Source organism: Hyperolius riggenbachi, chromosome 5, assembly GCF_040937935.1.
Source record: "Hyperolius riggenbachi isolate aHypRig1 chromosome 5, aHypRig1.pri, whole genome shotgun sequence".
NCBI classification, from domain to species: domain Eukaryota; kingdom Metazoa; phylum Chordata; class Amphibia; order Anura; family Hyperoliidae; genus Hyperolius; species Hyperolius riggenbachi.
In genome coordinates, this window is record NC_090650.1 from 415,491,136 (window position 1) to 415,506,713 (window position 15,578).

At 47.2% G+C, this 15,578-nt stretch overlaps 1 protein-coding gene across 2 annotated transcripts in view; it reads right to left on the reverse strand.

Annotated features, from left to right (window-relative positions):
* The window catches only part of ANXA13 (annexin A13), a 76,663-nt gene that overhangs the window by 26,432 nt on the left and 34,653 nt on the right, over nt 1-15,578 (reverse strand). For both annotated transcript variants that reach the window (XM_068237995.1, XM_068237994.1), the window contains exon 2: nt 5,577-5,652. In XM_068237995.1, coding sequence (XP_068094096.1) covers nt 5,577-5,652 — 76 coding nt within the window. The remainder of the gene's footprint in view (nt 1-5,576; nt 5,653-15,578) is intronic.

Below are 15,578 nucleotides of genomic sequence, written 5' to 3' on the forward strand. Positions count from 1 at the left end.
CTTCCCCCCCTTTTTTCCCCACTAGGGGGATGTCCTGCTGGGGGGGTCTGATCGCCGCCGGCTACCCGCACTTTCCGGGGGGGGGGGCTCTTCAAAGCCCCCCTCCGGAGCGCTTTCCGCCCTCCCCGGCTTTCCCTCCCTCTCCCTGTACCTGTGAGTGGCACAGGACGGAGTTCCGTCCTGCGCCTGATAGCATAGGCTTCTGCCTATCAGATGCCGGCGATCCCCGGCCAATCAGAGGCCGGGGATCGCCGATCTACGTCACGGCGCTGCTGCGCAGCAGCGCCGTGTGATGTAAACAGCGGGGATTTCTTCCCTGGATGTTCACATTATGCGTGCGAGCCGCGATCGGCGGCTCGCACACTGTTCACGGAGACAGTGTCCGTGAACTGGCATGGAAAGGATCGAGCGGCCGTTTCCATGCTATACCACTAACGACCCGCCGATGCCTATCGGCGTTAGGCGGTCGTTAAGTGGTTATAAAGGTGATCAGTGGCTACAATGTAAAAAAACTTTTCAAAAAGACCTAATCGTTTTTGAGAAAATTGATTTTAAAATTTCAAATGAAAAAAGTATTCGTGATTAATAACCGCCAACTTTAGCGGTTAATAGCAAAGCCCCCTTACTTGCTAGAAACACCAAATTTGCAGGATATGTTAACCACTTGAGGACCGCAGTGTTAAACCCCCCTAAAGACCAGGCACTTTTTCATTAAATTGGCCACTGCAGCTTTAAGGCCAAGCTGCAGGGCCACACGACACTGCACACAAGTGGCCCCCCTCCTTTCTCCTCACCAACAGAGCTCTCTGTTGGTGGAGTCTGATCGCCTGCCAGATGTTTGTTTGTTTGTTTACATTTGTTTGTGGTTTGTTTTTGTTTTTTTTAATAAAAAGTGTGTTTTTCTAACCACTTCGGGACCGGCCGCCTAACCCCCCTTAAGGACTAGGGCAATTTGCATGGAGGGGGGCATGTTTGGGGGGTCGGGCGGCCGGATCCTGTATGGTGTCCCCCATGGAGACAGGTGTCCCCCCCCCCCCCTGTAGCTGGCAGATTTCACTCACCTTCCAGGCTCCAGCGATGAGCCGCAGTAGCCACCTCTTCTCCAGCCGGCATCTCCGGTCCAAATGGCGCTCAGGTTCGGGTCGCGGCTTGATGACGTCATCAAGCCGGGACCCGGCGCTGACGTCAGACGGAGCTGAGATAGCGGCCAGAGCAGAGGGGGGCCCCAATTTTCACTGGAACGGCAGGGAGGTGAGTGGATCCTCTTCTTTCCCCCCTGCCGCCGCCACTGTCAAAGTGATCACTACAATCCGCCGGCGATCGTAGTGATCACGTGATCAGCAGCCATACGCGATGGCTGCTGATCACTGAGGGGAGATGTCAGCAATCATATGACAGCTTAATCTCCCCTCTCCGGTGCGCACGATCGCGTCGGGACGGTTTGTTATCGCGGACGTTGAATCAACGTCCGGTCAGAACGGTAGCACCACCTGCTGGACGTTGATTCAATGTACCTGATCCACAAGTGGTTAAAATCTATTGTATACCCCCCTACCTCCCTCCCCCCGCCAGTCAATCCCCGTGATCAGCTGTCATAGGCTTCAGCCTATGACAGCCGATCACCTCTGTGACTCAGGAGGGGACAGGCGTGTCACATGGCTGTCCCCAGTACAGCGCTGCTGTAAATCGCAGCGCTGTACCAGTAATTAGATGGCGATTACGCCATCTAACAGTCTCCCGAGCAGCCTGCGCAAGATCTCCTGCAAAATAGAGCCCCAGGACTTTACGCCGATCGGCGTTAGGCGGTCCTAGGGCTCCCGCCTCGGCCACGCCCGTCGGCGTGATGCGGTCGGCTAGAGGTTAAGTAGGGAACCAGGGGAAACATTTTTTTCAAAAAGACCTTATAGTTTTTGAGAAAATCGATTTTAAAGGTTGAAAGGAAGTTTCAAAGGAAAAAAGTGTACATGTAAATGCGGTAAATACATTAACTCTCATTACCGCATTTACATGTATACTATTTTCCTTTGAACCTTTAAAATCGATTTTCTCAAAAACTAAAAAGGTTCCCACTGGTGTTTATAGCATGTAAGGGGGCTTTGCTATTAACCACTAACTTTGGCACTAACTTTAATCAAGGATATCACGGCCGAATACTTGGAATAACGGCTGAATCCGTGATTGAATTCCGTGATCGATTCGCAATCACGGATTTGGATCACGATGTCAGATAGTGAAAAAATGCTTGTGAAGTGAATCATGGCTATGCCGTGATCCCAGATTGTATCCGAGCACCACTGCTAAAAGCACACCTGACGCAAGAGGAGGATAGGGAAACTGGCATATGCATTTCATTTTAAACAATGCAGATTGCCTGGCACTCTTGCTAATACTCTGCATCTAATAATTTTAATAAATAATCAAAAATAGTGATGTGTAGGCCACCCCACTCTATAGATTAATACGTAGAACACACAAAAAAACAGAGGATAAGGGTTTTACAGGTCCATGATAGTGAACCCGCACCAGCGGTTTTAATAAAACATAGCTTTTAAAGGAATACTTAAGTCAAAATCAAAAAATGACTTTTACTCACCTGGGGCATCCCTCAGCCCCCTGAAGCTGTATGGTGCTCTCGCAGCCTCGATCCGATCCTCCTGTGCCCACCTGCGGCTACTTCCGGGTTCGGCGACAGCCGCCGACAGGCTGGGAACGCGGGTGATTCTCCGCGTTCCCAGCCGCTATATCACCCTCTTTGCTGCTATAGCGCATAACATATACGCTATAGCAGCATAGAGGGTGATATAACGCCTGGGAACGCGGAGAATCACTCGCGTTCCCAGCCTGTCGGCGGCTGTCGCCGAACCCGGAAGTAGCCGCAGGTGGGCACAGGAGGATCGGATCGAGGCTGCGAGGGCACTATACAGCTTCAGGGGGCTGAGGGATGCCCCAGGTGAGTAAAAGTCATTTTTTTTATTTTGACTTAAGTATTCCTTTAATTACGAGCTTAAAATTAGCCAGTAGTAGTAGCTGTAACAAATCTCATAAAAGTCCATGTGTCATCATAGTCAATATCAAAGATTATCATTCCTGATGCACATTTCGCGTCCTTAGAACCGACCACTTCTTCAGAGGCAAAGTGTTACAATTTCAGTAGTTGTGACATCAGGTATTAAAAACAAAGCATCAAGCGTACTTTTCGTCTGGTCAGACCATAGGCAAATCCATCATAGATCAGAATTTGTCACTGGGCAGATATCAGGCCAAAGTCTTAAAGTGAACCAGATACGAAGCACCTTCATGTATTTTACAATAGTAGCCAACCCACGGCGTAGCATACGCCGCATAAGGGAGTAGTGGCAGCGGGAAGGGGGGGGTCGGACTCCCTTCCTCACCTGGGTCCCCCATGTGCGCTCCCCCTCCAGCTTAATTTTGCAGCGGGGAGTGGGGTTGGACCCCCCCCCTCCCTCATCCAGGTCCCCCATCTGCACTCCCCCTCTAGCTTAAGTTCAGCAGCAGACGCCACTATTAGTCAGGGGCAGCGGGTGGGGATGACTCACCTCTTCCGCCTTCCAGCGTGCGTTCCACTGTCGTCACTTCCTGCAATGCCGCCCACTGTATTGTAAGTGGACGACATTGCAGGAAGTGATGACAGTGGAACGCACGCTGGAACGCGGAAGAGGCGAGTCATCCCCGCCCACTGCCTCTTACTAATAGCAGCGGCTGCTGCTGAACTTAAGCTACAGACTAACCAGCAGGCTCATGGTGACCCAGAACTCATTGGAGTGTGTGAGGGGCTACAATGGTCCTAAAAGCCCCCTTACTAAAATGCTATGGAAAACAAAAGTTTGCTTTCTTAGAACAGAAAGAATTTGTGATAATTCAGGTTGGAGTGAGCTTGAGATGTCTCCCAGTGCATCACTGCTGAATATATGCAAATTAACCATTGTTGCCCTTAGAAGCTAAACACACCTCCAGAACCGCTAGAATGTAGTGTTTAGCTTCTAAGGGCAAGAATGGTTAATTTGCATATATTCAGCAGTTATGCACTGGGAGACATCTCAAGCTCACTCCAACCTGAATTATCGCAAATTCTTTCTGTTCCAAGAAAGCAAACTTTTGTTTTCCATAGAACTTAAGCTAGAGGAGGAGCGCAGATGGGGGACCCAGGTGAGGGAGGGGTGGGTCTGACCCCCCTCCCTGCCGCTGTGCCCAATACTCCCTTCCTGGCCGCTACCCCCTCCAGCTTGGCGGCAAGTGTAGGACCGCCCCTGGGGGCAGGGTGCTACTTCTTCTTGCTTGGCCCAGCCCCTTCTTGCTTGGACCGGCCCTGGGGGCAGGGCGATAGTTCTTCTTGCTTGAAGGTTGAGGCACTTAGCCTATTATATATATAAATATATCAGTGGGAGCATTAGACAAAACACCTACCCTGATCTCTGCTTCATCCTTCGCTGCGCAGTCTGCTTGTTTTCAGCTCTGATAAAATCCCCAACTGAGCATTCAGTCTGGCTTTGCTCAGGAATCATTATAGCTGTCTGTCTGTCTTCTCTGATGTCTTTTCATGCCCAAGCCTGCCCCCTTCTGGCTCTGCTATAATGATTCCTGAGCAAAGCCAGACTGAATGCTCAGTCGGGGATTTTATCAGAGCTGGTAACAAGCAGGCTGAGCAGTGAAGCATGAAACAGAGAGCAAGGTAGGTGTTTTCTCTAATGTTCTCACTGATATATATGGAAAAATACATGAGGGTGCTTCGTCTCTGGTTCCCTTTAACTTATGTAGTTATTTCCCTTAACATACATAGAAATTATAGTGATGGTAGCATGTATGGGGGTTTTGCTTTGAGCTAAAGTCAGCACAAAATTACACTTAATTTCACAAAATTCAAATGGATTACGCAAAATCCATCAAATTTTGAAATAGTAATTATCCTCCCTGGCGTTCTATTAAGATCGCCAGGGAAGCTGCGGGAGGGGTTTTTTTTAATAAAAAAAAAATGATTTCATGCAGCCAACTGAAAGTTGGCTGCATGAAAGCCCACTAGAGGGCGCTCCGGAGGCGTTCTTCCGATCGCCTCCGACGGCCAGAAGTAACACGGAAGGCCGCAATGAGCGGCCTTCCGTGTTTCGCTTACCTCGTCGCCATGGCGACGAGCGGAGTGACGTCATGGACGTCAGCCGACGTCCTGACGTCAGCCGCCTCCGATCCAGCCCTTAGCGCTGGCCGGAACTTTTTGTTCCGGCTACGCTGGGCTCAGGCGGCTGTGGGGACCCTCTTTCGCCGCTGCATGCGGCGGATCGCCGCGCTGCAGCGGCGATCAGGTAGCACACGCGGCTGGCAAAGTGCCGGCTGCGTGTGCTGCTTTTTATTTGAGCCAAATCGGCCCAGCAGGGCCTGAGCGGCAGGCTCCGGCGGTACTGGACGAGCTGAGCTCGTCCAGACCGCTCAGCAGGTTAAGTGTGGCTGTAATTGTGAAATTTATACAAAATGTTGTATAATCGTGATTAGCAGAGTGCGATCATCCCTAGTTAACGATTACACTGTCCACCATACTGCAGGAAGATGCCACATAATACACCTACCCAATCCTTTGCAGGCCTTGTGAATTTTTTTGCAATCTCGTTCTGCATCAAAGTCGTGATGGGACCGGATGGTGGGCTAAAAACACAAAACAAAAAATGGAAACCATCAACACACATATACATACAATTATCTCTCTGGTATAGCCATAGTAAATGAATTGTAGTAGGCTGCACTCCTGTAATAGAAGGTTTTGATGTGCCTGGCGAGAGGATCTCACAGCACCAGAGTCCCAATAAAACACTGAAGAAAGCAGAAGCCGGGACCATCAATGTATTTTAAAGCTCTTTTGTATTTAGCAAAAACACTCAGACATATTACACAAGGCCAACAGAGCAACGTTTCAGAGGAGAACCTCCTTTGTAAAGCTATGTCAGAGTCTCAAGAGAAATACAACTTCATGACCTCTATATATACTCACATGACATGTTAATCAACCAATCACATCGTATTGCCGTTATCGTATTGTTAATCACATCTAGTCACCAGAGGCGGCAATACGATGTGATTGGTTGGTTGATTACCATGTCATGTGAGTGATGCAAATGAGAAGGGATCGCTCTGATTGGCTGGCGGGGAGATAAATACAAAAAAAAAAAAAAAGCAAACACTTATTTCACGCTTTTCTCCTAGCGGATTCAAAGCGCCAGAGCTGCAGCCACTAGGAGGCGCTCTATAGGCAGTAGCAGTGTTAGGGAGACTTGCCTAAGGCCTCCTACAGAATAGGTGCTGGCTTACTGAACAGGCAGAGCCAAGACTTGAACCCTGGTCTCCTGTGTCAGAGGCAGAGCCCTTAACCATTACACTTTCCAGCCAGCTAAATAAATAAATAAATAAAATTAAGTAAACATGCCAGCAGTGATCAGAGCCCACCAACAGGAAGCTCTGTTGGTGGGCAGAAAAAAAGGGGGGTTCATTTGTGTGCTCAGTAGTATGGTTCTGCACTAAGCTTTAATTTGTAAGAAATAGCCAGGTCACTAGGGGGGTGTAAGCCTATGGTCCTCAATCGGTTAAAGGAATGTGATCTGTTCCATTTTACTTGCACATAGAACTAGACATATTTTAAAGAGACTCTGAAGTCTCGTAAAAATCATGTTTTTAATTAAAAAATGTGTTTAACATCTTTGCCCTACCTAAACCGCCGCATCCCCGCCGCTGTACACTAACTAAATCCCCCCTAACTCCCCGGGGGGGAAATCCGGGGAGCGCTTCCGTGAGAGGCAGAGCTATGAGCCGCAGCTCTGCCTCTCAGTGCGTCTGTCAGCCCGGATCGCCGCCTCTCTCCCGCCCCTCTCAGTCTTCCTTCACTGAGAGGGGCGGGGGAGAGGCGGAGATCTGCCGCCGATAGAGGCACATGGAGGCAGAGCTGCGGCTCATAGCTCTGCCTACAACAGCAGCAAAATCCACCACCAAGAAAGTCGTGAATTTTGCGGGGAGAGGGAGGTGGGAGTCCGGGGGGATTAAGATGGATTTCAGCGGCGGGAATGCGCTGGTTTAGGTAGGGCTAACATGTTAAACACATTTTTTAATTAAAAACATGATTTTTAGGAGACTTCAGTGTCTCTTTAATATACAGGTGAAACTTGAAAAATTAGAATATCGTGCAAAAGTCCATTTATTTCAGTAATTCAACTTAAAGAGACTCTGTAACAAAATTTTTAGCCTTATTTCTTCTATCCTATAAGTTCCTATGCCTGGTCTAATGTGGTCTGTCTTACTGCCGCCTTTTCTAGTTGCACTGTCTCTGTAATAAATCTTATCTTCTTTCCTCTGTCGGCTCTGTCGGGCTCAGGCTGGAATGTGTGGAATGTGCAGCTTGTCATTTGCAGAAGCTTTACACAGCCTCTCCAAGCTCTGCATGAGTCACACAGTGAGCTGTTCTCAGCCTATCATACTCTGGCTAGAAGCCATGTCTTTTGTTTGTAAACACTGCCTAAAACTGGTAATTACAAGCCAGGATTGCAGCAGGGAGTGGCAGAAACAGCACAGAGGGGCCCAGGAGAACATAATGAATAGAATGGTATGCTTTTTATTGTAAGAATTTTAGAGTACAGATTCTCTTTAAAGGGTGAAACTAATATATGAAATGGACTCATTACATGCAAACTAAAGCAAGATATTTCATGCCTTTGTTTGTTATAACGTTGCTGATTCTGGCTTGCAGCTTATGCGAACCCCAAAATCACAATCTTAGCCCATCAGAATATTGTGAAAATGTTCAATATTCTAGGCTCAGAGTGCCAGACTCTCATCAGCTAATTCATCCAAACCCTGCAGAGGGTTCCTATTTCATATACTAGTTTCACCTTTTACGTTAAAAGAGAGATACCGAGAGCCCGATATGGTGTAGTATGTATTGGAACCAGGAGGAATGGTGATAAGTAAGTATTATACTCACAAACATGGGTTACCACTCAGGCAACCTCTGTATATGCAGGTGGGGAGATTAGACCTGTCCCCACTCAGGAATAAGATGTCACTCTCTGAAGAAGGAAAAACCTCCCAGGGTGGATATCTTGACGCGTTACAGAGGTGCCAAGCGTATACTGGACCACTAGCTGTGTGCTACTCTGTTGTTTAATGCCTGATGAAGCGGGATTGTGCCCGTGAAACGCGTTGCGACTTTGTTCTTGGAGTATGTAAATAAATTGTCTTGAGTTTAAACGACAGCATCGTGTCTATTTGGGAGTGGTCGGCCCACCACCGCCACCCGAATATTTTAAACATTTTAGCATATTTTATCCTTTTGGCGCCTCTGTACATCTATTCACCTTTTACGTTGAATGACTGAAATAAATGGACTTTTGCACGATATTCTAATTCTAATCACCTGTACATTTAGAGTGCATAAAAAAATACATTTTGGATGGCCAATCACTGATCAATCTTACCACCTCCATGTAGCAAAAGGGCCAATAGATTTTGGATTGTGCAGGTAAGCTTTCTTACTACATGGAAATGGTCAAATTGGTCTATGATTGGCCAATCAAAATTGCACGTACTAGGCTAAGTGCTGATCCAGAAGTCTCACCGATGTCTGTCTGTGGGTAGCTGTACAATCCTCAGGTTCAAAGCCTGACAAAGTTATCTCAGGGTATTTGAACAGGACATAGATAAGCTCATTGTTGATGGAGCTGTGATCATTATGGGCTAATCTTATGCAAACATGAGCAATAAAGCGGTCTGTGCTCCTGGTCTACCTCTGCAGCCGGCGGTGGCCCCGCCCCCCAGTGCATCAGATAACAGGTGACTTCCTCACCCGTTATCTGATGTGACACAGTAATACATAACTAGTATAAACCACACAGTCATTAGGCAAATATCTGCAAAACCCAACACAGGCTACTGACCTCTCTGTGCCCTGCAACCTAGAAAACGAGGACTACAATATCATCTCCAATCCTAAATCTAATAAGGAAAAAAAAAACCACCAAAGTTAAGTTCAAAAAAAGGATAACTTGATCTACCTCATTTCCTTTTAGGGCACTTGTACACGGCATCTGTCAGGCCTCGTTCACATCTAAAATCGTAATCGCAAATGCAAGTGTTTTGCAATTTGGTTCGGCTGGGTTTTTTTTCCCCTCCTGCTCCACTGTGCACTGTGTTTTTGGTAAAAGCGCTTTTCTAAGCACTTTTCCAGAGCGGTTTTATCATTCACTCTTTAACGCAAGTCAGGAAGTGAACTCTTTGACCCTGAAAAGAATAAATACAATGTATTTATGCTAAAAAACGCGAACGCAATCGCCGCATAAAAGCGGTCTTGTAAGCGTTTAGCACTCTTCCTATACCTTCCATTATAGCAATAACGCCCCAAAAATGGTACAGGCACCGCTTTGGGGACCGCAAAGCGGACGCAACGTGCTGATATGACCCTTCTGATAGAGATTAATTGAACAAGCATTTTGTGGGCGATTTTGAAAATCGCCTGCGCTGGAAATATGGGCAAAAAGGCCCCTAGTGTGAGCGAGCCCACAAGCTGTGTATCCATGTCGCAATTTTACCAACAATGTTCCTGTTGACCGGTGATTTTTTGAGCACCAAGTGGTCGTTTCTGCGATATCGCAACATGGGTACAGGCGCGCGAGTGACCACGAGAATGTCGCTTAGCGTCGCACAGCAATAAAGACCGCCGCGGCGGATCGGATCTTTAAGATCCCCGGCGACTCCCGCACAAAGTACCGCGATCGCTTGAAGTCTCATTCACTCCTGAAGCGTAATGTCATGTGACGTTGTGATTTGGAAAATTACAATATTGGGCAAAAGTCTATTTATTTCAGTAATTCAACTTAAAAGGTGAAACTAACACATGAGCTAGACGCATTACATGCAATTTTCAATAGAGTTCATGGTGAATCTGTCAAACGGCAGTGTTGCAGTGTTCAATCCAGTGCAACGATATGGCCTTCAATCTACCGCCGCATCGAATCGACTAAAATTTACCAACCAAATCCAATCGTAATTTCAAGCAATTTTTGGGTCCCAGATAACCGCCAGATTTGATCACAGTGATTGAATCTGCCAGTAATAATCGTTACGCTTTAGGCCACCATACATTGTTACATGATTGTAACAAGTTAGGTGCCAGATTCTATAACAATAATGGTGCCCATATATGGTACAATTTTTTCATTTTTTTTCCCGATTAGATAAATTCGTTCGATTATCCTGTTAAAACGAAAAAATTGCATAGTTGTTTTCGAGGTACCGTATACGAACGTTCGATTAGGCTAAAAATCCGGGGACAATTATCGAATATGCCGAAAAAATCTAATTGAGAAAAAAGATCAAGATAAAAAATAAAGTATTTGATCCAATGGTTTATTTGATCGGAGGTTACTTTTTTTTCAACCGGAATCTCTCTTTTTTTCAGCTCGAGTTGTATTTTACCTCAGATGGTTAACTAGAGTGACCATATTTTTGTGGGTCCAACCTGGGACGGGGGGGGGGGGGGCGAAAAGTGGGAAGGAGTGAGGAGCGCACAGCGGCGAAGACTGGGGGATGGGGGCTGCGGCACGCGCAGCGCGCCGCGCCGAAAAATGGGCGTGGCCATGACATTGTATGGGCGGAGCTAACGTAATGATGTAACAGCGAGGCATAAGAAAGCAGTGTTTACGCCATGATGTGGACAAACGAGACTTTGTATCATGGGTGTGCAGAAACTGTGTGATGCTAATAGTATACCGTAACCACAAAGCAGCAAACATAGCCATCTATGACCATTAAATAATAAATGCAGTAACAGTTACCCCGGACACCAGAAAATAAACGCAATAGGCAACATGTCAGTATAAAATAAATGCAATGCGGGCAAACATGTCAGTACAAAATAAACGCAATGCGGGCAAACATTTCACCAGAAAATAAACGCAATGCGGGCAAACATGTCAGTACAAAATAAACGCAATGCGGGCAACATGTTAGTACAAAATAAACGCAATGCGGGCAAACATTTCACCAGACAATAAACGCAATGCGGGCAAACATGTCAGTACAAAATAAACGCACTGCGGGCAAACATTTCACCAGAAAAGAAACGCACTGCGGGCAAACATTTCACCAGAAAAGAAACGCACTGCGGCCAAACATTTCACCAGAAAAGAAACGCAATGCGGGCAAACATTTCGCCAGAAAAGAAACGCACTGCGGGCAAACATTTCGCCAGAAAAGAAACGCACTGCGGGCAAACATTTCACCAGAAAAGAAACGCACTGCGGCCAAACATTTCACCAGAAAAGAAACGCAATGCGGGCAAACATTTCGCCAGAAAAGAAACGCACTGCGGGCAAACATTTCGCCAGAAAAGAAACGCACTGCGGGCAAACATTTCGCCAGAAAAGAAACAATGCGGGCAAACAATAACATTTCACTAGAAAAGAAACAATGCGGGCAAACATTTCACCAGAAAAGAAACAATGCGGGCAAACATTTCACCAGAAAAGAAACAATGCGGGCAAACATTTCACCTGGAAAAGAAACAATGCGGGCAAACATTTCACCTGGAAAAGAAACAATGCGGGCAAACATTTCACCTGGAAAAGAAAGCATTTACTCACCTGGCAGAAGTGTCCGGCCTCTGGCGCGCTGCTCCGTCCCGGGACCGTCTTGTTCCTCCTGCTCTGGTCTCCCGCGCTGACAGGGCTACGGCAAGATGGCGCCCGAAGCCCTGTACTAGTGACACAAATAGGTCTCCAGTACAGGGCTCCGGCAGCCATCTTGCCGTAGCCCTGCTCGCCTGCTGGTGTCGGAAACAGACACCGGAAGAGGAGGCTGGAGCGGGGCTGCGGGCAATGAACTGGCACGGCGTCTATAGACGCCGCTGCCAGTTCATTGAGGAGAGAGTGGCCAGAGTCCCGAGGCCGGGACGTCCCGCTGCTGAAAGCGGGACGTTTCCCGGGACCTCATTAAGCCTGGGACAGCGGACCACGAATCCGGGACGTCTGATCACTCTACTTTAACACAGACGGCAGTTGTAGCTCAAAGCGTCTATTGAGCTGTATTTTTCCTCTGAGTGGTTCAATTTATTTATTGTGAAGTTAATATTACCTCAGAGCAACTATAAAGGTGTGTTTTACCTCACAGTGTTGTTGTTTTCATGCTGAGGGAATTTTTACCACAGAGCGATTACAAATGGCTCTATTAACTAACAGGAAGAAGGCCAAAATTGTATTTGCATTGTACCTGTGGACTCTCCTTGATGAGGACAAACTTACTTTACTTTAGTAAGAAAAAATATATAATTATATTAAAATGATAATAATCATACACATACTTCAATATTTAATCTTGTTATGAAGACAATACAAATAAAGATTACAGTCTTTGAAACAATTCGCACAATTAGGATCTAAAATATCTTTTCATACAATTTAACATACATGATACAATTACAACACACAATCATCAAACTTTTTCCACCATGTCTGATCAGATTTTTCTCGAAAAAACGGGATAATCGTTCGAATTTCTTGATCGAAATAAAAGATTATTTTCGACCTTCATTCTATGCGATCGTTTAGATCTAATAACGGGAAAATCAAATGTTTTTATTGTACCGTGTATGGGCTCCAGAAGCGTATAAAAAAACTCCCTTTTAAATCTAAGTATCCCTGCCCCCTCCCCGCTCGTGTGTCCTTCCTGACCCCAGTTATGATTTGATTTGCTGGATCTCTGTAAAATCACATGATCATCAAGTATCTTATACCCTGTTTGCATGGATAATCTTCTGCTATGTTGTATAACCGTATCCCTATATACAGTGGCATAGCTAAGGAGCTGTGGGCCCCGATGCGAGTTTTACAATGGAGCCCCCCAAGCACTCTATACATAACAATTGATACGGCACATCCAAACCTGCCATTGGCAACGATAGTGTCAGAGGTGCAAGAAGGGGGTGGGGAACAGTTTGTTAAGGATTACCACTATTCAAAGTATCTATAGAAGTGATTATTAGGAGCACAGGACCAATAGAGAGCTAATACTGTAGTTGAGAGATAGCCCATCCGGAGCCCCTCTGGCCCAAGGGCCCCGATGCGGTCGCAACTTCTGCACCCCCAATTGCTACGCCCCTGAGCCTATATGCAGTATTGTCCAGCGCTACGTAATATGTTGACGCTTTATAAATGCAATCAATAATAATAATAACATTATGATCATAAAATTGATTGGGAAAAGCCATTCTTTTTCAGATCAACATACATGATAGGGAGCGCTCAAATGTAGACTTTCAGTGATGGAACTACAAATCTTGGGGGGCCCCAGCATAACTTTGACAGTGCCCCCAATTTTCACACCCCTTCCCTTGCCTCCCCCGATGACCCTCGCAGCCTGAAGGGTCATAAAACAAGAGTGGCCATTATGATCAGGGGTGAAACATTTGCCATTCATGAGGCGGGGTGAAACATTTGCCTCAGGCGGCAAATCTGGGGGGGCGGCACCCGCCTCTCCATGGACGCTGGGGCCGCCCGCCGAGCTGGAGGGGTAGCGGGCAGAAAGGGGGTATTGGGCCTAGCGGCGGGTAGGGGGGTCGGACCCCCCCCCCCCCCTCGCCTGGGTCCCCCGATCTGCGCTCCTCCTCCAGCGTAAAGTACCAGCCAGCGTGCATATGACGAAGAGGCAACTGACGTCACTTCCGGCAACGCCGCCCACTGTATTGTAAGTGGACGGCCTTGCAGGAAGTGACGTCAGTGGAGCGCACGATGGAACGCGGAAAAGGTGAGTGATTCCTCCGCCAGTTGCCTCTTCAACATATGCGCGCTGGCTGGTACTTTACGCTGGAGGTTGAGCGCAGATCGGGGGACCCAGGCGAGGGAGGGGGGGTACAACCCCCCCCCCCGCCGCTAGGCCCAATACCCCCTTTCTGCCAGCTACCCCTCCAGCTCGGCTGGGGGGGGGGGGGGGCGATTTTTTCTAATTTTGCCTCAGGCGGCAAAAAGTCTAGGGCCGGCCCTGATTATGATCTACATTCCCATAACAAGGATAGCCACAAATACACCTGATCTGAAGAAGAGACCCCTTTATCAGAGTGAGTGATATAGTAGTCTGGGCCCCCTCACAGCTCTGGGCCCCCCTGCAGTCGCAGCAGCTCTTCCCTATAGTTACGCCCTTGCTGCCATAGCTTTGTCGAGTATGGGGCAGTACGAAGTGAGCTATGGCAGTGGTCACATCGACATTCCATTCATTGTCTGTTGTCAATCATCTGACGGAACAGTGGTCGGTGCACATCATCAGATATCGATCTTTTACCTGATCTGACCCCCATATGCTAGTGTATGGTGGATCATAGTCTACAACACACCGTAAGTGGCGTCCCAGGTGCCCCCCATCCCCCTCCTTCCCCTCAGATTGCAGCTGGGCGCCTGTCTGTTCCCGATACGCCCTCGTATTGATCAGAGGTTTTATTATCTGGATATGGGAGCCATAAAAGGGTTGGTCGAGGTGAATAATTATTAACAGCCGTCAATATTTAATAAGTCAGGCATTGTTGGGCAGAAGTGAGTAATGCTCTGCTCTCTGCCTCATGTTTAAAATGGAACTAAAGGCAAATATAATGACACCATGTGATCCAATTTCGAATGATTAAATGGGTTTTTATATACAAGGGTCCTTAGTTGAACATGGCGTGTGATTTGTGCAGGTAATCAGTATATTACCGTGTATTTAGTCCTTAGTTAAAGTGGAGCTGAACTCTTGCACAGGACAAAAGGAAAGCAAACAGAAATGCACCCTGTATGTATTTAGAGAGTTTAGCCTGTCTAATTCCCCCTTATCTGTGTCTGACAAGTTGTAATTTGATCTTTTCCCTGTGTCACCTGACTGCCACGGCAGAGCAGCTAATTGGTAAACTATGTTAAAGGGGAACTGAAGAAAGAGGTATACGGAGGCTGCCATATTTATTTCCTTTTAATCAATACCAGTTGCCTGGCAGCCCTGCTGGTCTATTTCTCTGCAGTAGTATCTGAATAACTCCAGAAACAAGCATGCAGCTAGTCTTGTCAGATCTGACTTTAAAGTCTGAAACACCTGATCTGCTGCATGCTTGTTCAGGGGCTATGGCTAATAGTTTTAGAGGCAGAGGATCAGCAGGGCTGCCAGGCAACTGGTATTGCTTAAAAGGAAATAAACATGGCAGCCTCCATATACCTCTCTCTTCAGTTCCCCTTTAACAATATGTCTCCATGAAAGCAGGAAGTAGACACTGCAGATTTATTGCAGGATTTGTATCAGCTGTAACAAAGAAATGTGCCTCTACTTTCTCCCCTACTGCCCCCCTCTGTGCCTCAACAGTTAGCAGTACAAGTCAATGGTGGATTACAGTTTATAAAGCAGACAAATCAACTACAGATTTTTACATAATGGTGGAAGATTTGCACCCACATTACACAGCATTGTGAGACAATAGCAGGGCTGTATTTAGGGTTTGGGCTCCCCTAGGCACCCAAAACCTATGGCGCCCCCATCCCCCCCCCCCCCCCCCCCCCCCGAGGAGGGCGTTGGCGGCGCGCTAA